Source organism: Apteryx mantelli, chromosome 7, assembly GCF_036417845.1.
Source record: "Apteryx mantelli isolate bAptMan1 chromosome 7, bAptMan1.hap1, whole genome shotgun sequence".
Classification (NCBI taxonomy): domain Eukaryota; kingdom Metazoa; phylum Chordata; class Aves; order Apterygiformes; family Apterygidae; genus Apteryx; species Apteryx mantelli.
In genome coordinates, this window is record NC_089984.1 from 21533468 (window position 1) to 21557746 (window position 24279).

A 24279-nucleotide genomic window follows, 5' to 3' on the forward strand; every position below is an offset into this window, starting at 1 on the left:
GCCATGTGTCTCATTTTAGAAACATTAGCAGCACTACACTTACTCCTATAAGCACAGCTTGTTGTGCACTGTCTTTCTGCTTTTCTTTATTTTTTGGAACTTTGTTTTTTAAAGTGCATTTTATGAAATCCAAGCATGTTTTCTCTCCTTTCTCAATAGCTTTCTAGCATTTAAGCTAACAGGTTGTATTTATTTTGTTCTGCATGCTTACCAGTGGATCGTAAAGGTGGGAATGCTCATATGACTGCACCCTCTTCAGTTAATAGCCGAACCTTTAACGCTAGTCATACCGGTATGTTAGGTCACACATGTAAACATAAGAAGCCCTTATCAGCTGCAAAAGCCTGCATTACTGAAATCCTCCCTTCTAAATTCAAACCCAAACTAGCAGCTCCAGCTGCTCTTGTGCAGGACAAGAAGGGTATCTTGCTGTCTCATGAGAAAGCTCAAAGCTACGAAAACCTTCGTAGCTCCATTGCCTTGTTCGATAATAAAAAAGCTTTCGTGGTAGACATAGGGGAAGGCATAGAAAACATGCTGATGAAGTCAAAGCAGGAGTATGCCATCAAGTCTGGCAGTACCATGAGCCTGCAGGAGTATGGCACCAGCTCTAGGAAAGGCTGCCTGTTCCCTGCCTCCAGGAAGAGTGGGATGGAGTTTACAATGCTGTATAAAGACATGCACCAGATCAACCGGTCCAGGATCCATCTGGGCACAGTCTCCTCCTCCAGCGTGAGGGATATCGCATCTCAGTTTGAGAATGAGGCAAAGGACAGGATGGAGCACAGTCTTACCCAGGAGAATTCAGAGCAGATCCCCAAACACACAGTTTCCTCCCGTATCAGTGCCTTTGAGCAGCTGATCCAGAGATCCCGATCAATGCCCTCGCTTGACTTTTCCATTGGACAAAGCAAATTCCCCACTTCTCTCCAGTCTAAAACTTGTCTGAGTTCTGCCTACTCTGCAGAGTCCATTCTGGATTTGCCAAAAGCCCACCAAGAAGAGAAGGATGCTGCCAGCTTGGCAGATAAATCCTCCCACTCCTGCAGCAACGTGGAGGACACATCTTCAGATGTCAGTGATGCCATCCCTATGGACACACTTTCAGCTTGCACAGATGAGATAGATCTCCTCTCAAATGCATCCAATGACAGCGGCAGCAGCAACAACAACCTCAATGGGCCTCAGAAATATAAAATCAACAGATGCAAAGGCACATGCCCAGCTTCCTACACCAGGTTCACTACCATCCGAAGGCATGAGCAGCAGCAGTCCTCCAGGAACCCTGATTCCAAAGGGGATGTCTATGGGGACAGACACATGCTCCCCAGAAACGTCTACCTAATGAGCCCTCTCCCCTTCCGATTGAAAAAGCCCTTCCACCACAATTCCAGGAGGACTCCACCCCTGGACTGCCCGGGAACCCCGTCAGCACCCAGCCCTGAGAGCCCAAATGACCCTGTACAGCTGCAAGGCAGCGTAGGAGACAAGAGTCACTACTCCCGGCACGGACCGTGCTTCAAAAGCAGGCCTCTAGCCCCAAAGCGCCTGTCTTCCTTTGACATTGTGGAGAAGCTTAGCCACTTCCCCACCATGGGATGTAGCCGAGATAGCTTCATGGGCCGGGCTGGTACTCCTGACTCCTTTAACAATGGCAACCCTGTTCCGTATGCTCTCTATCACAGCTTGGACACAAACAACAACCCGCAAAGTGAACTTGGGACGTACCTAGGAGGTGGCTTTTTGTGTTCTTTACCAGTGTCCCCTCATCTGTCTTCTTGCTTTACATTCTCCTCCCCTTTTCTTCACAACCCCTGCATTTTTATTCCCTACCTTTGCATCCTCTGACTCTCTTTTTTTTCCAGTGTGTCTAACGTCCTTTGCGTGTCTTGCTGAGAATTTATGTTCAGGACTTGTTAACAGTTGCACTTCTGAGAAACGATTTCCGCTGCCTTTCTAAACACTTCAGGCTCAGTTTGTCTCTCAAGCAACTCCTGGGATACAAGAATCTCAACATGAGATACTTCTAGTCCTATATCATTTGCACAGTTGGGAATATAAAACAAACCCAGATGATTTGCTTTAAGGAGCAGTTTCTCAAGGTCTAGTTGTGTGTGTGTGTGTGTGTTAAGCTTTTCTCAACAATAAAATGTTAAATCCTATTTTGATGGCAGCAGATCTTTTCTTCATGAAGTCCTTATATGTTTTTACTCTTTCCTGTACCTTTATTTTCTCCCCTTTTTGGATCTTTGTTCACAAGTACAGCCCAAAAGGGAAAAAAATGAAAATGGATAAACTATCGACATTTGATTGGCTATCTGGTCAACAGCAATTGAGAATTCTTGCTGCCATAATGGAAGCAAATTGTTTAGAAATACCTGTTTTTTTCCTTTCTGGTTATGCTAAATAAATCCATCTGTATTTTAACTTCCTTATGTTGTTTCAAAGTAGATTCAGAATCACCAAGGCATTTTGCACCTGTTGATTACATGGAAACTCCAGAAGAAATTATTCGCAGACGTCATGATGATAAAGAGGTAATGCCCTCTTTTATAGCCTAAGAACAATAGTAGCAGCTTCACATGCAAGAAATATATCGGAAGTTAGAGCAACAAGTTGGAACTAGTATGTTTGAATGCCACTGATTTACTGTATAACTTGTCTGTGTTTCAATTTATCTGTTATTTAAAATGAACCTGAGAGTTTGTATAAATTTCACAAAAATGCTATATGGGGAACTTAAAGAATGTAAAAAGGTTGGAGATATGTGGAAGATGTGGTACAACACATCAGTGTCTCACAGATGAAATGGTTGTTCTATAAGTGAGTACGTTTTTATTGCTCTCCAAGCAAGTCATTTGAGTTAGTATTAATCAAACTGGTCAGAACTGATTTTTCTTGTGGGGAGCCTCAGATTTTGAGTAGCCAATGCAAGGTATTTAAAGCTATCAGAAAATCTGAAGTGCCCCTTGAGTGAAAACTAGAATTTTTCATAGTGTCTCAAATTGTTGAATACAAAATGTAACATTCCCTTCTGAAATGGCTGGCCAACATACATATAAGCTGAAATATTAAGAAAGCCGTGCAGTCTTTTCAGCACTGACTATATTAAAACTGAGTTAAAGAAGTTATAAAGTAATTGCTTTCCAGGAAGCTGCTAATTTTCATTGTCTGAAAAGACCAGAAAATTAAACAAAGTGATATTTTTAGTGAATAAGCACGTTACCCTTCTCTGTTCAAATAATGTTCGTGTGTGCTTTGAAATATAATAAAACCTGCTTTTAATTCCTATGTGAAAAATATATTTTTGCTGTCTTTTCCCATGAAACAGCTAACAATCCCCTCACCCCCAAAATCCAGCAAGCAAGCTCATGGAAGTCAAAGAGAGAAACTCCTTGTTGGCCGAAGGAGGTTTGGATCAGCCCTCTGCATTATCAGAAATCTCCCCCTTATCTTAGAAACTCTCGGGACCTGGCCCAAAACATTGTTGACTTCCGTCAGTTTTGGATCAGGTCCCCTGTATGAGCTGGATTTCAGATATGCCACAGATATGTGTTTTCTATGCTTGCTAAATCAAAGAGGAGCTATTGTGCAGTGAGTAGAATCAGTATTTTATGTTCCTGTAAAGCCCCAGCTATTTGCTGGGACCTCAGAAATTTTATTGAAGTCACATTTGTGGCAGCTGTCTAAATGCCCTGAACTAGATGATTTACCGCCCATTTTATGCAATTTTATGGCAGAAACTTTTAGAGGACCAGAGACGGCTTAAACGTGAGCAAGAAGAAGCTGATATTGCAGCTAGAAGGCACACAGGGGTTATTCCAACGCACCATCAGTTTATCACTAATGAGCGATTTGGGGACCTCCTAAATATAGACGATACAGCAAAGAGGAAATCTGGGTCAGAGGTCTGTTTTAGTTACCTCAGTCTGCTGCTTGACCCAAAGCAATATTTGCCTCTCACAATGTTGCGCTTTAGGCCGACATTAGCTCTCCAGAGAATGTTGTTTGTTTTTTTCCCCCTTCTTTCCCATTCTGGCTTCATTTAGAACTGCTTTGACTCTTATGCCTGGTAAATTAATTGATATCTCTATACCAAGCTGCATATGTTAAAGCATGCCTGCTGAGAATTGCTGGTGCACACCTGTGATGCATGTCTTTAAATATCAGCTACTTTTAGTGAATCAAAGGCATTTTACATCCTCTGCATCATATTCCTACATTGTCTTCTTGTCTGTGCCTTTTGCTTAGAAACTTCATGTCTTGTTGAACCTGGCCATGTGACTCTCATAGTTTTTTGTAGAAATAGATTGTTTCTTCTCCTTTTGAACGATGCTTAATGTCCTCTAGAAACAATTGGAGTAAGTCCCAGCATGTTTCACTAAGTACAACATGATCAGTCTTTCTGAAGGAGACAAAGGAGGAGATGGTGGGTTTTTTCTTGAGCCCAAGGCACTGTGCACTAGGGCTGGTTGTGAGGCTGCGTGTCCTGGCCTAAGCCCCTTCCCTGCCTTGTGGATGTCTGCTGAGGCATTTAGCTGCTGCTGTGTTTCACCCAGAGGTGGCTGCGGTGGGGAGGTGGGTGGCATTGTTTCTGTGTGAATGGAGGACATTTATCTGCCCTTTGTTTATACAGTGCTTTCAAATCCGTTAGTGCCACGTGAATGCAACTACTTCTAATTTTTATGCTTTATTACCTTAATGGCTTAAAAATTACCTGAATATTTTAGGGCCATTAAAAAATCAGCCAAGTAAATCAAGTTTTAAAGCCTAGGCCTGCTGCCAGCATGTCCTCTTTGGTTTTATAGCCACAGAAGACATTTTTTGACACATTGCTTAATTTATTCATACTTTCTCCTCACCTTTGTCTCTTTCCTACCAATTGATACAAAATACTTGGGTCCCTTTGCAGGATTCAGTAGGGCCAGGCAATAATCAGTAAGTGCCACATCAAATAAAACCCTGCTGCTTTTTTCCAGCTAGCAAATTTTGCCTTCTGATTCGCATGTCAAGGGAAGTTTGGTCCCAAAGCCCCAGTAACTAGTTACTGGAGCAGTTGTTGCATTCAGCAAGGTTCGTCGCATATAAAAGTTTACTACTGTTAAATCCCTTTCCTTTAGAACTCCTAGTTACTGTTATACCAGAAGTTGGCACTTTTGCCCTAGTGGGAAAGACCCATCTAGCATATTTGGACTGTGGTACCAGTTGCAAACATGCCTGTAGCAGGATACCTGCATTTAATTTCATCCCCAGACTAATGTTAGCTATAGAAGAATTTGGGTGCTTTTCCTCAGAAGAGAGTTGAAAACCTAATTATTATTTTAATGTGTTGATTTTCTTGATCTTTAGATGAGACCTGCTAGAGCCAAGTTTGACTTTAAAGCACAGACGCTAAAGTGAGTATAGCTTGTTGTGACTGCCTTTAGTGTTTTTTCTCTGTCTTTTCTCCCAGGATGCAACATTTATGAAGTGTCATACAACTGGATTCATGTTTTGGGAGTGTCTTTCCAGCATCTCAGTCAAAGCAAGGTGTCCACAGTAAGACAGGGGAAAATACCGCAAATCTTGCAGGCCATAGCCTGTAGAGGACCTTTAGGAAAACGTCATCTTTCTCAGTGCATCTATATTCCATATGATTTTTGTGGCAAACCCACATTCTTTACTGAAACAAATAAGTGTTCTGCTTCAAGGTTGGTCGAGCTGTTGGAGAACCCTCCAACAGCAGAACGCCTGGATAAGGCCTGTTGACAGCATCTCTATCTCTGCTGTTGTGTTGAGAGACAGAAAAAACTCCTCTACATGACATCCCTGGTTGTGTTCCAATTTAGGAGTTGGAAGGCTGTATTAGTCCCTAGCTTGCTATGTAAATCTGACATAAAAATGGTCAGAAGAATGTAGATATAAAGCATCCTTTTACTGAATTCACTGTGTATAGCTGAAAGTCAGCAGGGGACTTAGATGCCTAATTTTAAGCATGTAAGTGGGCCCCTGAGTCAGTATTTTGCTGACTGGGACCTATAAGAGGACAGATCTGGAGGTGTCACTGCTCCCCTGATATCTGTGGATATAGCAGGAGATGCTTGTAGTGTGAACGGTGACATTGTTGTACCTTTGAGCTCTGTTATGACCCCTCTGATGAGTCACTAAGCTCTACTTGTTCTTTATTGGAAACACTGCTGTGAACAAAAGGCTTGTAAGGCCTTTCCTCCTGCATGAGCCTGGAGAGGCTCTCATTTTAACATTACGTAGTGGGGAAGAAAGAACAACAGAATTCAGTGAAGGACCCGCTGTTTCTCCTGTCAGGTGCTAATGTCCTGGGAAAATTTTGTTATATGTTTTATAGGTGATAATTTATAAAGATTTGCACAGCATCTCCCCAAGACCTGTAATAAAACTCAAGCAAATGTAAGGAGCAACTGCTGTGTCCTTTGAGCAGAACATAACAGGGTACCAGACAAAAGTAAAGGAGAGCTTGTGAAAGCTGTGGTAGGACAGGCTGGGATGGTTGTTTTCCTGTGGGGATCCGTGTAGTAGGTATACGAGCCTAGTACAAGCTGCCCACAGCAGGAATTCAAGCTGCAGGCATTCATGATTTTAGCACTGGAGACTCTAGGTTGCCTAATTGTTAGCCCAGGTGAGGTCAGTGATTGCCCAAGTGCTGGCTAACCAGAATTGGAACCTTTAAGGATTTGTGTGTGAGAAGGATCACTGAGTGAACAAATTACCTTCCGTTAAAGTCATGTTTCTTTTTGGAAGACAATCATGACACAACCTCTTTCAAAACAGGAGCACAAGCACTGCCCTCTGTCCTCCTACCATATTCAACATGGAAAGCAACCAGTGGCATGTTTTGCTTGAATTTGCCCCCATTGTTGCTGGAGGGTGCATGGTCAGCAGGGCCCTCCCAGGACTGCTTTTTTTACAGGACACCCAAAGAGCAAGAGAGCCACTGCACATCATGGTGTGAACAGGGTGATTCTCATCATGTGGCTTTCACTTTGGATAGAGCATGATTTGTATCAGGAGGGCTAATACAGATTTCTTGGTACCTGGGAAGTGCCAGACATGTAAAGAACACATCTGTCCCCCAGTGAAATTCTGATGGATGTGTGCCATTCATTAATCACTTGTGTTGTTAACAGGGAGCTTCCTCTGCAAAAAGGAGATATTGTTTACATTTACAAGCAGATTGACCAGAACTGGTATGAAGGTGAACACCATGGCAGAGTTGGCATCTTCCCACGATCATACATAGAGGTAGCTGCTTCCCTTGGAAGTGTTTTCTTTGCCCACTCCTTTTCTGGCAGTGACCAGTTTATGGGCTTTTTGCCTGTCCCTCATTTGATTTTGTTTTGTTCATTCCAGCTACTTCCACCAGCTGAGAAAGCTCAGCCCAAAAAGTCAGCACCGTTGCAGGTATTGGAATATGGAGATGCTGTTGCTAAGTTCAATTTCAATGGGGATACCCAAGTGGAAATGTCCTTCAAAAAGGTAGGATTGTTGGAGAGCTGATGAATTGAATCCAGGCAAATGCTGAAGTTTGTTAATACTGGTAGCTTGCAGTATTTCCAAATGAAGGCTCTAATAAGGTTAACACTTTTTTCCTGAGCATTTCAATCAGGAAGAATTCCTTTTCATAACCCTTGTATTTACCCCATAGCTATTACGTAGTGCATTACAGTAAGAGTTTTGCAGTCAGGCTGGCTTAAGCAGTGCTGGCTGCTTCCTTAGGGCTAGCTGAGAAGGTAGTTTGAGTACAGTGCTGGAAGCCTGGCTCTGCAAGCAAGTTATGTATTTGGTGACAGTGTCTCCAGTCTGATCCTCTCTGGTGGCAGTGCACATAGTCAAGTGAGAATGGTAACACAGAAAAGAAGGAAGCTGGGTTCCCTTCCTTAGGGCCACAAGCAAAATCATTGAGCAGAGGCAACTGAGGTTGTGTGCTGTTGAAGTGACTGCCTAGACCTCTGACTGCAGAGACAAAGAATAGGAATGGGTTTTGGGTAATGGCTGTTCAGAGCGAAGTCAGATATGTTTAGATTAAGCAGCATCAGCATCATTCAGCTTGCCTTTTTTTTTTTTTTTGATGTTCAGATTAGATCTCGTCTGTCTTCTCTTTTAATTGTGAGTGAAGATGGGGCTCGTAGTTTATATTAAGGATCTGGAAGTCACTTAATTTGTCAGCAAAACAGGAGAGCTAGTTTAAATTACAGACCTGTGCTTACTCCCTGTACACCTCATACCCCCAAGGGTCTCACTGTCAGACTGAAGACTCTGATTTTCATTTTTTAAACTGGCTCTAGCAAATAGGGTCTTGAAAATGTGAGATGAGCATAACTGTACCCTGTCTGAGTTCGCAGATAGCCCAAAACAGCACCAGAAGCTCTGCATTTTCTCCTCCTCTGAACAGAAAAAAATCATTCCCACCTAGAGCTTGGGTTTTGGATGACATAACTGGGGAATAAGGGAGGCTGTGAGCCACAGATTGTTTTAAATCAGCTGCAGCAAGATTAAAAACTTCATCTGCTTTGGAATTATGACATACATTGCCATTTCTTTCCACAGGGTGAAAGAATCACATTGATTCGACGTGTGGATGAGAATTGGTATGAAGGAAAAATCTCCGGCACCAATCGCCAGGGCATCTTCCCTGTCACTTATGTGGAAGTGCTCAAACGGCCTGTGGTCAAGAATGCCATCGATTATCCTGACCCACCAATGTCCCTCTCTCCTAACCGCAGCATGACGGCTTCACCACAGGTATTTGGATTAGATGCAGCCAGTTACTGCACCTTGCAGAACTGTGGGATGTTGCCATCGCTGTGCAAGAAATAATAGCTGAGAGAAGCTCTTGTTAACACTAGTGTTTTGTGCAGTAAAACCACGTGCTCCCTGCAGTATGCTGCAACTGCAGGAAAAGGTCATGCTTCATTTACCAGAAAGGTTAATGACTGGGTCATTTGGGGATTTGGAGACTCAGCTTTTCACCTGTGATCTGTAGCTTGAATTCAGGCCAGGGAGAAAGGGCTACAGTTCATAGCCCTCTGAATGAATTTCACTGCCAGACATAGGATGAATTGGTGATCCAGTTCCTGCTGGGTGGGTGTTTGTACTTTACACACCTCCACAGGGATGAGTGAATTTTTTATTATGATTATTAAGAGGGCCTCATGGAATGTGATAGTGTGTTGAGTCATGCTGTCTATCCCAGTCAGCTTGAATCAGACCCTACCTTTACTCCTAATTGTTCCAGATCAAGACCAAAGTTTTAGGGTACAGGGTCAGGATGGTGGCCTGTGTTAATTGCACTTGGTGCTAAGTGAACTTGGATTTTGAGAGTAGGCCAGTCTGGGATCTTTCATGACTGTCATTCACTTCAAACCATACTGCAGTTCAAACCAGAAATCAAAATGGCAGCAGATAATTGTACAGGAAATATGGGAATCCCAGAATGTTTGCTGTGGAAAACATATCAGGGAGGCAGCAAGTCTCTAAATCCTTTTGTTTTGCTCTCATCATGCAAATACCCATCCTTGAAGGTCAGCATATGTGTCTAAGTGGGGGCTGTGAGGTTCTGGTGCATCCCCTCTCTCACCCATGGGACCAAAGCAAGGTCATTCTTAGGTCAAGGCTGCAAGGAATGACAGCAGAGAACCAGGATCAGGAGGAGGGGAAATATGGTACAGGATGGATGGGAGAGACTGCCATGACTCATACCTGGTGTCTGTCTGGATCTTCCCTAGAAGGAGTGTTTTTATTCTTTATTTTATTTATTTATATTCTTTATTTTATTCCTCTGTAAAGAGGAGAAACCTTTTGCTTTTTCAGGGTTCCCTGTCAAAGTGAACCCCAGTTGAACTTTACTGTGTTTGGGCTTGGCAGTCTCTCCATAGCTGTGGCCTGTGCGCCACTAGCTCTCTGCAAGCTTATCCCTTTGATGGAAGGGATTGTATCCACCTTTTTTAGTTTCCTCTGCTATTCTTTTGATTCCCCTCTAATAAAGCTGTTTTCTTCCTTGCTTTTTGGCCTAACTTGGCAGGGCTGCTTGCCTAACTGAGAAACACTCCAGTAAGTGCTAATGTTGCTGATCTCACTGATGTTGCTGGTGGTGACAGCTGAGGCCAGAATTTGGTCCTCTGTTCTGCCTTTCTAAACATAGAGCTTGCTTTAATCATCCAAATAACAAATATTGCACACAATAAAAACCACATTTTGATCCCTTTCTCTTCCACAGCTTCAGCAATGCAAGTTTCTTGAGGAGCAGGTGTTACTCACTGTAGAGTTGGATTCAGTCAAAATTCATTGCAGCAGTGAATTCTGACTGGGTCCACAGTGTGTATTGCTGAGGGCCCTTTTATGGGAAGTACTGCCAGGCCAATCAAATGCTTCAAGCTGCCGTCATGGATGATGGCTTCAACTGCTCCCTGAGGAACTTAGGGTATGGTAAGAGATAAAGGGTCTTCCATAAGATGCTGTGTGTCTGGTATCCTGGCAAAGGCTGGAGAAAGATATTAGCAACACAGATTTGGGCTGGACTCTGTGGTTGGAGTAGCTGTGGACAGCACATTCTCCACCAGGGTGATCCTGTCCATGGAAGACTTACGCACCGTGCTTGGTTGCAGATCTGCTCTCCACTCTCACTCTCTCCCCTTTCACTTTCACTTAGTCATTTTGTATTTTCCTTTATTACTTTTTGTTCATTTCTTTCTTTTTCTCTTCTGCTTTTGTCTCCTTCAAGTCTGCCAGCTCTGAGCTGCTCCATACACCAACTCCTCCGCCTTTGCCTTTCGCGCGCCGCGCCTTGTCTCCAGAGGTGCAGGCGATCACATCTGAGTGGATCGCCCTGACTGTGGGAGTGTCTCCTAGCACCACTCCTGCCATAACTCCTCCATTGCCTCCTCCGCCTGAAGCCTCCCTCTCTCGCTCTGACTATCTCACACCTTCTGCTGCGGCCAGCCCTTCCCCTTCGGTCAGCCTCCACCATTCTCATCTCTCTGGCTCCTCGACACCCAGGTCCATTAAATCCCCATTGCCCTCTTACCCATCCAGGCCTCAGTCCTCCACTCGCAGTTTCTATCAGACCACTCCACAAAGCGAAGAAAAGTTTGTTGGCTCCCCTTCTCCCAGCGCAAGCTATTCTAACTCCCCTCGCTGGGCAGTTGGGAGCCCCAAAAGCATCCTCACAGAGCAGAGCAACACCACGGGCAGCCAAGACTGGCTCCAAAAGACCAAAGAGGGCAGCAGCAACCCTGAGCGGAGGTCTCACGCTGCTCCCAAGATCTCTGTGGAGGGCTGCCTGAAACCATCCCAACTAGACATGCATGGGAGCCCAGAAAAGAGACCCATGGGCTCCTCTAAGGACAACCAGTTGTGTCAGGAGCTAATGGCTATTGTGCAGGGAGGTAAAACAGAGAAAAGAGGCAATGAGGCAATGAGGAAAGGTGATCTGAGAAAGTTTCAAAGCGGGGAAAAGAAGGTACTTTTCCTGCATGTGTGTGTGCTACTCTGAGTCCCTGATTTTACTGGTGTGTTGAGGTTTGTGCTGCTCAGCTGGCCAGGCAGAGCCAGTGGCTACCACATACTCTTCTGAGACTCCAAAGCCCTTCTTCCAGGGATCACCAGTGGCAATCTCTGGAAAGCAGGTCAGAAAGCCATAGAAGAGGGCTCAGGAGTAGTGTGGGGAGAATTATTTTAGAATGGATAATAACACAGGACTAACTTAGTTGGTCACATCTAATGAGGTAATTGTCTCAGAAAATGGCTATAACCAGATGTGATCACATGGGCCCTGTGCTTGTATATCTCACTGCCAGCTGTGTAGAATACAAGCAATTTCTTGCTATTAAAAGATTTTCCAGTGTGCAGTGGACCATCTTTGGTTCTGGAATCTATTTATTTCCCCTAAAGCCAAGGATTGAAAGTCCTTGTAAATGTCAGCCTGGCTCCTGGAATCCCAAATGCTGTCCTCTGTTGTGGCCATGCAGGATGGATGATCCTGGAGCCTGTGATTCAGTGAATCTTAGCTGGGGATTTGCGTTACTAGGTCAGGGAGGCTTGATTGTCATCTATGCTTTGAGTAGATTTTATTAATTTTGCATTTCCAAAATGATATGAAAGGGTCCAGGCCCAAATGAGAATTAGACCCAGAGTTATTTTCCTCCTAAAGTGTTTTGATGTAGCTGCAAGTTACAATGACAAGGAACTTATGGGAACCCTTAAGTGGCTTCTGCAATATCTCTTCTGCTCCTAATTTTGGTACAAGAGATCTGCCTTACTTTGCAACCGCAACCCTCAGTTGGCTTGGGGTCCCTTATGGGCCACAGCCAGCCAAAGTACATTAAAGCACTGCTACATTACCTTGCAAAAGAGTGGGAGTTTGGAGACCTTTAAATCACAGCATTATAAATAACTTCCTAAATGTATTGTGACAGCCTCCATGACATACCCAATCTAGCCAGTGTTAAATAAAGAGGGACTGTGCTTTCTAGGACGATACATTTCACACTGGGAAATCTTATGACAAACTTTGATTTCTGCTTCATAATCTGCAGTCATAATCAGGAGTGTATCGAAAGCTGTATAAAACTGTGCTGTTTCCTATCTGGATGCATTTCTAGTCATAGTTTTTACAGACATTAAACTGCATGTTTAAAACACAGTGAGGTGGTAAGCTCAGACAAACCAACTAGAAAGCTGCATCTGCCCTTGCATGGAGTTAAGTTTGCTGTGTATGCATCAAATTTAACTGGATAGTGGATGCTCTTATCACTAGCAGAGATTGTGATAAGAGAGTGTGTGCCAAGCTGACCAACTTTTCTTTTCTTCAAAAGACTGCAGACTCAAAAGCATTCTCTTCATCTGCTCCTCTCTCTTCCTCTGCCCTCTCTTCCTCTACTGTCACAACACAACCACCTCCCAGACTTACACGCAGAGTCAATAAGCCACAGGTAATCATCTTTGCTGATTACTCTTCCATTAACTTAGAGTTGTTTCCATGCCATGCCATTGTTTTGTCATATGCCTGTTTCTCCATTCATTGATTCCACAAATGAGATACTACTCTTGCCTTTAAGTCAGTGTTGTCATAAAAAATTAAATGATTTCCAGGCTGTGCAGAAGGGCAGGTGTGGGCAAAATCCTCAGCTGGTTCAAATCCACAGAGCTCTGCAAGTCAACGGATTTATGCCAGTGTGTACCAGCTGAGGTTTTGACTTTCTGTTCCTCCAAAGGATTAACCCAGCACTTATTTAGCACTTCCAATTACTAATAGGCTCTGACCTTGAGTGCCTACAGCTCAATTTCATTGGGAACTGCAAGGCAGGATCAGTGGCCTTGTTAGCAAGAACGATATAATGTGATATGCTTTGGCCCAGGTTTTGTTTAACCACCTGAGATCAGGATTCAGGGTTTGAGTGGCTCTGAGCTGGGTGTAGGGCATACCTCCACAGTGCTGGAGACCTGTCCCAGCCTTCTCAGGTAGGATACTGTTATTTTGGAGGTTCCCAGCTCTGTTGCTGAGAGCTACAAACATCTTTAAAGAGGGACACAGTGGTGTCTGTGCAGCATGCCGAGCTCGCTTCAGCACTGCACAGCTGGGACGTCGTCCGGGACTGGGGGAATGAGCAGTGCTTGCAGCTGCTCTTGCCTCATCAGTCCTTCCAGGCAGCATCCACGAGATGGCAATGTTTGAAGTAGAAAGTTCACAATTAGCAAAGATTGGACTGAGCTTGTGGTGGCGGGTTTTGGGGAAGCAGCATTGGCTTGACCAGTGAACCAAGCAGATTGCTCATGCAGGATGAATGTGGGAAGTAGTTGCCAATGTTACTCATTTTCCTGAGCAGTCCTTGAGAGTGAGACATGAGACACAGCTTTAACCCTGAAATTTTCCTCAATTACGTTTAATTACCTCATTACCCTCAGAGCAAGAGCTTGCAAAACTTTTTGCTGAAAAAACACCTCCTGCTTCCCTTTCAATTTCAGTATCTGAATGCAATAGGATACATATTGTGCTTCACATTAAAAATCCACAGAAGTTTCTGTATTGCCCTTCCTTCTGACCTCTGATCTGTTGGGTCCTGCTGGTGCTTGCACTGGATATGTGCTGCAAAAGGGAAGGAGTAAAGTGGCACGTTTAGAGAGAGATGCTTCTCCTGAGCACTGGCTAGCACTTAGTTCTATTTTGGGTGTTGCACCTGGTTGTAATATGACTCAGTGGCCTTTCTTGGAGTCCAAGTCAAGCCAAAATTTTTATTTTATATGCCTGGACAATCAGAGCATTGTCCAGCGTCAAGTTAGAACTGTGTGTGACATTATCAGGAGTCTTGATCTCCTGTTTCCAATACTGTTTATCCATGGTGTTTGAGGACATTTTACAATTTGGAATTTTAGGTTTGTTCGTCACAGAGAAAACCCTCAGTTATGAAATTTAGATCCAGGTTTTACTGCAAATTTAAGACCCCTTAGATGCAGGGCTGGGATAGGAATTGTGTTCTTGCCTGTTCCCAACAGTAATATGAAGTGCAATTATTTTTTAGATAATACAAAATTATTCCCTTTTGTTTAGTTTCAAAGTCCAGCCTACAAAATAAAGACAAAAAACAAGCCTTTAAGTGTAATTTACAGATAATTTGTTCCAATATTCCAGTAAAACATGAATATTGAACACTAACGTAATCAATCAATTGAATTTATCTCAAGGGACCCTCAGGAATTTCCTGTTTTGATTCCTGTTTTGCCGTGAGATCCTGTTACCCCAGTGTGACAGTCGGCAGTGGTGTTACGGAGCGCCCTAGCGACACAGGAGCCGAGGCCCCGCAGGGTGCGGGCGCCCGTCCTGGCTGGGGAAGGCAGGGCTGAACGCCAGCAGGCGGCTGAACGAGGGTCCCCGCTTAGCACAGGCACTGCCTGCCGGTGCAGGGTTCGGAGCGCGGGACCGTCTGCTCGTTGCCCCTGTGCAAAACGACTCAGGCACAATGGTGAGGAATTCACCCACTTTGTGCCGGTGGGAAGGAGACCGTAAGAGGGTGCGGGCTGGGGAGAGCAGGCCTGGTGCTGGTCAGACCCCACGATCCCCGGAGCAGACTAGCTATGCTTTATTCATTTTGTGACACTGTCTCCACAGTAAGATTTTATCCCCTCCAGTGCTTTTTCACTATTTCACAGGTTCAGCACTGCTGCATTTCTGCCCAGTGTATTATGCAAGCCAGAGCTACATGTCCTGGTGATTAAGAAAGCAGGCGTTGGTACCTGGCCCCCACAGGAGATTCATTGTCCTGTGGTAGATACAGCCTTCGGCCTGTGATCCAGGGGCCAGGGAGTCTTTCCATTGATTTTGACAGCCTTTAGCTCAGGCTGCTCTGTACTGCAGCCTTTTCAGCGTCCTTTGTGAGAGCTCTTTGGCCAGCTTTCCCCTTGCTTTCACCAGCGCGGGGGTTTGATTTTTGTTGAGGTTTTCCTTTACTCCCTCAGCTGAGCTGGGGAATCCTCGCTGCTCACGGCTCTCCATTCACATACAGGAACATTGCTGCTGATGTGTCTTTCTTTGAAAGGATACCAATTTGTCTGCCTCTGTCTGTCTTGTCTGTTAGTCTCTTCCGCTTAGCTTTCTCTTTGCTCATGCAGTCCTTTAACTCCCACCAGAAAGGGATGGAACAGGGGACAGAAACAAGAGCTGTAATGGATGAACACACTGATGACACTTGCCTTCACTAGGAACAGGAAGAGGGCTATTGAGTAGCCCCGGGATCTTTCTTCCTGACAGTGAAAACATATCTCAGGGCTTTTCTAGGCTTTTAGCACAGAACCGTTCTCTGGTGTTCTTACAAATCTGTGATGTTTTTTAGATCCATCCTCAAACTGCATATGAGGTGGAAACAGTAGCCAGCTGTGCTTCAGGACTGACTATATCACATATTTGTATAGTCTGTAGACACGGAGACATAGATGCTGATTCAGCAAGGCACTTAAGCACCTGCTTAAGTTTAGGCCCTTAGTGTTAACAAAGCACTTAATATGGCTGAGGGGGTAGGAGTTGAGCTGTCCTGAAGTGTTCTGCTGAATGGGGGGAATATCACCCAGCACCCCAGAAGCTAGCCTCTCTGGTGGGCTGTGAATGCATAGTCACTTTTAGGACCCTCAGTTTAACCTTCAGCAGGAGCAGCGGTGCTGGCTCAGTATCTCTGGGGAACCTCTGTGGTTTATAGTTGGGGAGCTGTGCCCTGCACCCTCTGATTCCTCAGCCACCCTGGCACACGGAGCCCCACTGCTCTGGTACGTGTGGTAGCCTTGAAGTGCTCTTCCCATCCTGCTTTCTGAAACTGTGTTTGAAGAGCATTTGGACCCAAAGCATCTTTTTTGTTCTTTCTTCTGTTCTCTCCCCACAAGAATAATGTAGGGAAAAAAAAAAGATATCTAGGCCATGCTATCAGGGTTACTTGTTTAGAACAGTGTGGTGGTACATCTACAGCTTGCAGTTGCAGGATCTGCTCTGCTCAGTTCCTCTTTGGATAACTCTGACTTAGGGGTGTCTCATCACCTCAGTTTAGGGCTCTGCTGCAGCGCTTGGAGTCAGGGCAGAGACCCCCATTGCGCCGCGGGAGCTGGGCTGGGCCTCTGGGGCAGAGTGGCCGGAGGAGGGCCCCGTGAGGCAGGGAGTGCACCCTGGGGCAGGAGGGGATCCGCTTGGCTTTGCTTTTGTCAGGCTGTGGCCGCTGGGAGGGCAGGGCGCTGCGTGGCCTCCGCCCCTGCCCAGCTGCCTTCTGGAAATCCCCTCCAGGCTCCTGCCAACGAAAAGGGAACACGGCCAAATTTCTGATGCTATGGGCAGGCTGCACCTTCTGGTATTACAGGTCTAAGTCTGCACCAAGGACTGTTCAGAGATAGGGCCAATTTTTTAGCTTCAAATAACCGATTTAATTGTGTTATTAATGGGTTTTGGACAAAAGCTGTTCAAGGAGGTCACAAATAATCAATGAGAAATGGACCACACTATCTTAGGAGCTCATGGAGCAATTTCCAGCTGTCAATTTATTAGTATGGAGTGGAGAAGTGCTTTCTTGAATTAAAAAAAATTTGTTCTTACAGCTGCTAATCTCCTCAGCCTGCAAATTGGCTTTCCCCAGCTACATTGCCACACCTGAGTTAGCTCTGACTTTGTCAGATTTGATGCATTATATCCAATGGCTGTGCACAATATTAATTTTAAATTTCCAAGTGTCCCATTAGCCTTTCAGGGCTGATGGTAGACTGGCAGGAAGGACTTCTGAAATTTCTGTCATGATTTCAGGCTCCATAGTAAATGCAAATTAATGCTAATTCCACTGCAGTTAGTCTATGCAAATTACATTTTTTTCTCTGAAGCAAAACATACATGATAATAGAACATTGTTTCTCAGGGCAGTGATCCCACTAACCTGATCCCCATGAACTCAGATCCCAGCCTCAGAGGGCAGCGTTGATTAAAGAGGTGTTGCTGTGAGTTTGGGTTGGTGGAGAGTGGGTCACAGTCCTCAAGAAAAGAGACGATTTTCTTTAATACAGAGATAGGCATAGTTCCAGAGGTCCAAGCTGTGGTTCAGAGGAGCTTTGAGAGTGGGAAGTAGATAGGGATGAGCTCATCACCCTACACTTTTCCAAACTTTTTGAGCAGGCTTGGGCTGGAGGTGGCACAAAGCTCTTTATCCTCTGCTTCTGCTCTGTCTTGGGGTGCTGTGAGAAAGAGAGCCTTTTTCCTGAGACCGTGGTGCATCCAGGTCTTTGAGAGCCCAGAGGGACTGAAGGGTATTGTTGAAGTGAATAAATAAGAGGAGGGAAAGCATGAAACTAAGGCTTTTGGAATTTGGGTTGAGTAGTTTATTGAATGATCACAGAGGATGGCAGTGCTCTGTATCTTATCCGATCCAGTTTGCCAATCAGCACTGCAGGCAGTAGGAATAACCCTACATGGCTTCAGATAGCCTGTTTTCTCATGTGTGCACACAGCATGTAGGAGTTTGAATATGCCAAAAACATGCACAACCAGGCTCTGGATATTTCTGTGCAGCTTTCTCAGTGGCACTTGACCCCACAAGCCTCAAACCCCACGCACCCTGATTCTCCTTGCAGCACCCTGGACTTGACATGTGATTCCCTGTGAAAAGAGGTGTGAGTGGGGAGAAAGGCAGAGTAGGGTCCAGAAGACATCACAGCTGGTGGTGTTTGGAGATGGGGTTTTCAGTCAGGTCCTCCTCTGACCTGAAACTCAGCCTTGTGCAGAAAATTAACGCAGCAGTTCAGATCCTCACTTGGTGCAAGCTGGAGTGATTTTGATGGGGCTACACTGCATTGTGTCTTCTGAGGACCTGAGCTGGTCGCCTTTAGGAAGCAAGTGAGTTGCCAGTCTTTCCTGTGTCAAAATCATAAAGGGCTTTTCTGAAAACAGCAGCAGTTTTCCTCTCAGCTTGGTTTTCGAGCTTTCAAGTCTGGTGCTCTCAATATGTGCTTCTGTCCTTGTTTCTCCTCTCCCCCAGGAATGCAATATTGCACTTTGCACCATTTCTGGTTGTAGCTGTGCCCCTACTCTTCCATCTCGTCTTCTGACTCCCTGATCTAATCTTCAGTTTCGCTGTCACCCTTCTCTGCGTAGCATTCTGTATGCTGCAATGCAATTCCATTACTGTAGCTTTAATGTCCCTTGTTTAAATAAAAGACCTTGTTGTCCAAGAAGAGTGGTGTTGGGGTGGAGGGTGGGGGAAGAGTTGTTCATTTCCTTTTGTTGTCTGCACACCATTTTAAAATTTTTAATTCTGAGCAATATAACATCTGCTAAAATGTCTTCCTTATCATTTGCTTGGTGATCACACAGCTTTCCCACCATTCATTGAGAGCTGGACCAGATCTCACAGAGTCTGAAAAGAGCTATGTGGTAAGGCCACTGTTTAAATTAGATGTGTAGTCCTAGCCTCTCTTCACCCAGACAGTAACACCTCAGTAGAGTATAAAATGCCAGCACCATTTTTAGCTGCAGAATAGGTACATATTTATCTTTTTACATATATTGTTATGTTTGCAACAGAAAAAGGGAATTTAGCGCTTAGAAAAACTGCCATTGCCAATGAAGAGTTGGGCTAACTGTGTTTCCAGTCCCTGCATATAAGTTAAATAAGGCAAAATGCATGAGTGGAGCAGCCCGCCTTGCAATCTTGAACTGATTCCATAGCATTTGTAATGGTGCCACTGCATAACTAATTGCAACCTCTTACGCTGCTGCTTTTTAAAATATATGTATATGTATTTGTTACATATCTTCAAACTAAATGCCAAATTCTTCTGTATCTCGCCTGTTTTTCCATGCTTACACCTGGATCCCTTCTGCACTCCACTACCTGGATATTTACCTGGATCTACAACTCTTTTTTTTTACTGGACTTATGTGCTGCATCTGGAATGTCCCATCTCTTCCTGTCTATATTTTCCCCTCCCTCCCCCCTTGTTGACTGTTCTTTGGGTGTTCTTGGATGTCAATGCTGCCTACCACACAGGAAGCTGTTTGCAATGAGATCATAAACATTGCAGAAAAGTCTGTTCATTACTGCAGTACTATTTCTCAGCCTCTTGACTCTCGACACAAGGTGACCTCTAATGACAATAAACCATCTCTCATCATTTCTCAGCAACCTCAAGCACAGCAGCAAGGAGCCAGCCCTGACAGAAGTCAAACACCACGAGACATGTAAGTCCTTTTGGCTCCCATCTCTTCCAGGGGCTTCAGCATCTGAGGAGTTAAGTTAGAATTATGGGAAAATGTCAGCTTTTCTTTAAAGAACCAAAATACAACAAGTTTTAAAGTCTCATCATCTTAGTGAGAAGCCTAAAACTGGGACCTTTGTGTTTGTATAGCATGTGGAACAAAGATCTCATGATCCAGAACTGGGTCTCCTTTGGGCACTTGATTCATGCTGGTTATGGAGACTATCTCAATGTCTTTGTATCTGAAACTGGAGGCAAATTATCATCCACTAGTTCTCTGGCTCATACGGCATGAGTCAATGGGCACACTCCTGTTCTTAGCTTCTCACAGTGCCAACTGGTGCGTTGTCGGGCAAGTCCACCGAAGAACCAGTGGCTGAATGTTCTGAGAAACTACGGATGAGATTTTCAAAGCTGTCCAGTGGGTTTAGACCTGGAGCTGCCATTAAGCTCAGTTGGGCCCTTCACTGATGGTTTTGAGAACATTAGGCTGTGATGTACACCGGGGACTGAAGTTCATTGGTGGTTGGCTCCTGAAAGGAGCCTTTGCTCCCCACCACCTGCTTTTATGCAGAATGGAAAGTCCCACACCAGCCCTATTTCCACTCCCCATGTCCAGGAAACCCAAACCTCCCAAATATGCCCAGGTATTGTTTCCACTCCATAATGTTCCTTTCTGATAATCACAGGTACAGGGAGTATCTCAGAGCAGGATTCAGTTTTTGGTTTTTGTTTGCATTGTTCCTCCTCGTCCATGAATCATCCTGCAACCTTAGTGCAGTAGACTAGGCAGCACCTTTTCTAAAGTCATTCACTGTCAGCCATTTGCTAAATCGTGGCCCTGCCTCTGTGTGTGGGAAAGAGAACAGAAGTCTTGTTTTGCCCAGGACTTAGTGTATCTAGGTTTTGGCTTGAATTTGATAGGGTGTCTGCACTCATACGCTCTCCTGGTGCTGCTTTTAGAAAAGTTCTGATGGTCGTAGTCTATGGAGACCACCACATGGCAAAATGGAAACAGAAGCTCCCACACAGTGCAGGCATGACACTCTCTACTGTTACAGCCTTGTGACAATAGCCAGTTTAATGCACTTGGCTTTTGACCTCTCGAATGGAAATCACATGAGGCCCAGATTGCACTAAACAAAATATTGTGGGAATTAGAAAAGGGAATGGGGATGTCTCCTACTGAAAGGCTGTCAGAAAAATCCACTGGCTAATGTGTAATATCTGTCTGGTTTTAGAGTTAGCTACCAAGCCCTCTACAGCTACACTCCTCAGAACGATGATGAGCTGGAACTGAGGGACGGTGATATTGTCGATGTCATGGAGAAATGTGATGATGGCTGGTTTGTGGGTGAGTGTGACGCTTGCCTGTCAGCAGGGCTCTTTGAGATGCAAACAAGCAATTTTGCAGAGCATCTGGAAGCTACCCTCATTTGCAGGGTCAAAACAGGGGAAAAAAATCCACCTTTTTTCTCATCTTTTCCCACAAAGAACATTAAAATGAGGGTGCAGAGTGGTGGAGCTTTGTTTTCCCTGGAGCTATGGCAAGTTACAGAAAGTGGTAAGTAGGGGACAGATGGGAGCTGCAGTCCGTGGAAGTCTAGTCTCATCTGTAGCTGTAGGTTTAGAAATCTAGCCCTCTACCTTCAAAGAATGCAAGTCTGGACAGTGCTCTCCATCTCAACAGTGGAAATCTAGGCTTACTCCCTGTTCTTTAGGGAAATTAGCTCATTTAAACTGATAGGAATTTGACTCTTAGCCTGTAGGTCCAGGGGCTTTCACCAGCACCTTATTAATTGTTATTTATGTATGAAAAGGAAAGAGCGAAGATGATTAGTAGCACCGAAAGGCTCTTTGACCAGGACTCCTATTTATTTTTAGAAAGCAATGCCTGCAAGCAGAGCAGGCTGCCCCCGCTACCTTTCTAAACTTCTAAGTCTTCCCTGCATGGCTCCATCTTACTCTGGCTTTCTTGTGTTTTCTTTCCCTACAGGTACATCCAGGAGAACAAGACAGTTTGGCACCTTCCCAGGCAACTATGTGAAACTTCTGTACCTGTAAAAAAGCAGTGATCCCACAGTGATAAGGATGGAGTTGTTTCCGGATGGTGTTTTTAAATAGCAAAGAAACAGACAATTTATGAATGTAAGAGACAAGAGACAAGAGCGTTAGGAGGATGTGGTTATGTGGTACAGTACTGAGTTGAATGTGTAGCCCTGCTTCCACTGATTCAGGGTGTGATTTGTCTGATGAAGAAGAGACAAAGTTTCTAGTTTACAGTGCTGCCTTTGTGTATTCCTCTCCCCTCCCCAGCAAGAGTTCTGGTGATAATCTTAATTTGTATGGAGTATTTACCTCTGAGAAGGCTTCGGGGAAGCACATGGTATAGGTTTTGTTTGTGTGTTGAGATACGATAGGGCGTTGGGGCAGTATGCGGCATTGCAGCTGCTGCCTTCACTGACGAGGTTCGAGAGGCCAAGCTTTCTGCCTAACAAAGAATCATTTCATTCTGCCTTCCACTTTCACGAAAAACTCTTCCTTCATGTCATGCACCTTAAGGCCCAGCACAGGCAGAGGACAGCTGATGTGGTTAAACCGCAGAGCTCTGCGTGAAAAAGGAGTTTGGGATTGGTTGTTTAATCCAGAGAGGTCAGCCAAAACATAATACAAGTACGAAAATTGCCCAAACCCTTTAGTAGTCCTTATTTCTGCAGGGTTTTCTTTTTTTCTTTTGTGCAGGGTGTGTGTGTGTGTGTGTGAGTGTATTGTGTGCATCGAAACAGAATCATGTTTTTTAAAGAGAGATCAGCCTAGCTTTGACGTTTATCTGCACAAAGAATAGAACCAATAAACAGAACATCCGTGAGAGCAAATCCTGTTTATAAGTCCTACGGCCGTTCACTTTCCCTGCTCCTCCTGCCCCGTTGCTGGCCCTAAATGATCACATGCATTTTGAAGCATGCTGTATGGGATGAAGACTTCGCTTCCTTCCTGGCGTTGTATCTTAGAGGCTCTGATAGACCCGAGCCACATATCACTGAGGGTGCCTTTTTTTTTTTTTTTGGTTACAGTGTTGATGGTAGGTCTCAAATAAATATATGCATTTTGGCTGCCTCTTAGTCAAACAAGAAAGTCTAATCAATTTGGAAAGCTGTGTTTCCACAGTTATTACCAGCTACACATATTTGTATTTCCTTGAGGGAAAAAAAAAAAAGGCTTGCCTGTATGCTTGCCTGTAAATCCAGTACAAATTCTCTTTTGATAGATGTTTTATTATTAAGAAAAAAGCATAAACAAAACCAGTTCCATCAGACTCTGCTTCCTACAGTTACCATACAAATAGCAAAGGGTTAGATTGCTATTTTGTCATAAGCCGTATTTAATATTATAAAATGCCTATTTTTATGCTGATGCTTTTATACAGATTTATTAAGTGTAACTGCAACTAACTGTTAGCACGACTTGCAATACGTTTTGATAAATTAGCCATTCTCCTGGGTTTAAAATCAAACAGGCTTGTCTTCTGCCTACGTCAGCGGAAGAGAAGACTCAGTGTCTCAGAAGTTTGACTGTAAATATGTATATTTAACTTTGTACAGACAATGTACTTACCTTGTATAGAAAAATAATTTAAACACATTAAGTGAAGGGAGGAGAAAAAAAGGCAGTTATGAAAGGTTGGGATTTTTTCCCCTTTTATTTAAATGATGGAATTCCATGTATGTTCACATGAAGAGTTTTAGCACAAAATATCCACTATGAAAAGTTACAAATATGACACAAAGCACCATTGTTTCTTTTCTGCAGGAGATAACTTTAATCCTGCTTCTTACTTATGAGTTTGTTTTTCTGCTTTGGGTTTGCCCTCCAGCTATCTGCAGCAATATTTAGGCCTGTTGCTAAGATTGGATAACACCAAATTTAATCTATCCAGTAAAGTAACATGATGATACTGACTGTATATAACCTACTCATTTAAAGGTTTATTTTTTGTTCTTGCTCTTGCCATTTTTAGTTATACACACACACACACACACACACACACACACACAAATTGCAATTTATTTGTGTGTTGATTTTTGTTTCTTATTGCAGTGGATTACAATTTGACAATTAATAAATGGAAGTATTGAATTCCTATTGTGTTCCTTGTACAAATTATTAAATAAAGTCTATTCCCTCTGTTCCTGTAGCAATGCACTTTTGTACTGGTGCCCCTCTTTGGTTTTCTGGCTGTGTCCATATGGAGCGGTAGATGTCTGCCATGGTCTTCCCTGGCGTCCTGCACCCCAGGCATCGTGCTCAACACCTGGCCTGAGCTCACCAGTTCTCCCTTGCGAGCCCCAGGCAGGCCTTGACTCCTTCCTGAAGAAACCAAGGTGTAAAAGTGGAGGAAAAGACTGAGTTACACCCAGATCCTGTGTAACACGGGGTCAAGGTGCAGCTGCTGTGGCCTGCTTGCAGACGGGGAGCTCAGAAGCACACCTGAGTACACTGTTTTAGAAAGGATCCCTGTGAAATAACCCTAAAATCCACACGCTTAACAGGAGGGAG

The 24279-nt window shown here is 44.2% G+C and overlaps 2 protein-coding genes across 12 annotated transcripts in view; both read left to right on the forward strand.

Moving 5' to 3' along the window:
• The window catches only part of SORBS1 (sorbin and SH3 domain containing 1), a 182803-nt gene extending 158894 nt beyond the window's left edge, over positions 1 to 23909 (forward strand). For 4 of the 11 annotated variants that reach the window (XM_067299946.1, XM_067299949.1, XM_067299952.1 and 1 more), the window contains 9 exons: positions 2452 to 2537; positions 3741 to 3908; positions 5350 to 5396; positions 7143 to 7257; positions 7366 to 7491; positions 8563 to 8757; positions 19647 to 19705; positions 20964 to 21076; positions 21719 to 23909. In XM_067299946.1, coding sequence (XP_067156047.1) covers positions 2452 to 2537; positions 3741 to 3908; positions 5350 to 5396; positions 7143 to 7257; positions 7366 to 7491; positions 8563 to 8757; positions 19647 to 19705; positions 20964 to 21076; positions 21719 to 21786 — 977 coding nt within the window. In that variant the 3' untranslated portion in view covers positions 21787 to 23909. Of the gene's footprint in view, positions 1 to 2448; positions 2538 to 3740; positions 3909 to 5349; positions 5397 to 7142; positions 7258 to 7365; positions 7492 to 8562; positions 8758 to 18838; positions 18899 to 19514; positions 19706 to 20963; positions 21077 to 21718 lie in introns of all 11 variants that reach the window. The other 7 variants (XM_067299947.1, XM_067299951.1, XM_067299953.1 and 4 more) reach the window with 5 other exon arrangements.
• On the forward strand, positions 295 to 2122 carry LOC136992432 (sorbin and SH3 domain-containing protein 1-like). The gene has a single exon (XM_067299578.1). It carries the CDS (start codon positions 295 to 297, stop codon positions 1846 to 1848), a length of 1554 nt encoding a protein of 517 aa, XP_067155679.1. The 3' UTR covers positions 1849 to 2122.
• Positions 23910 to 24279: the final 370 nt, after the last annotated feature.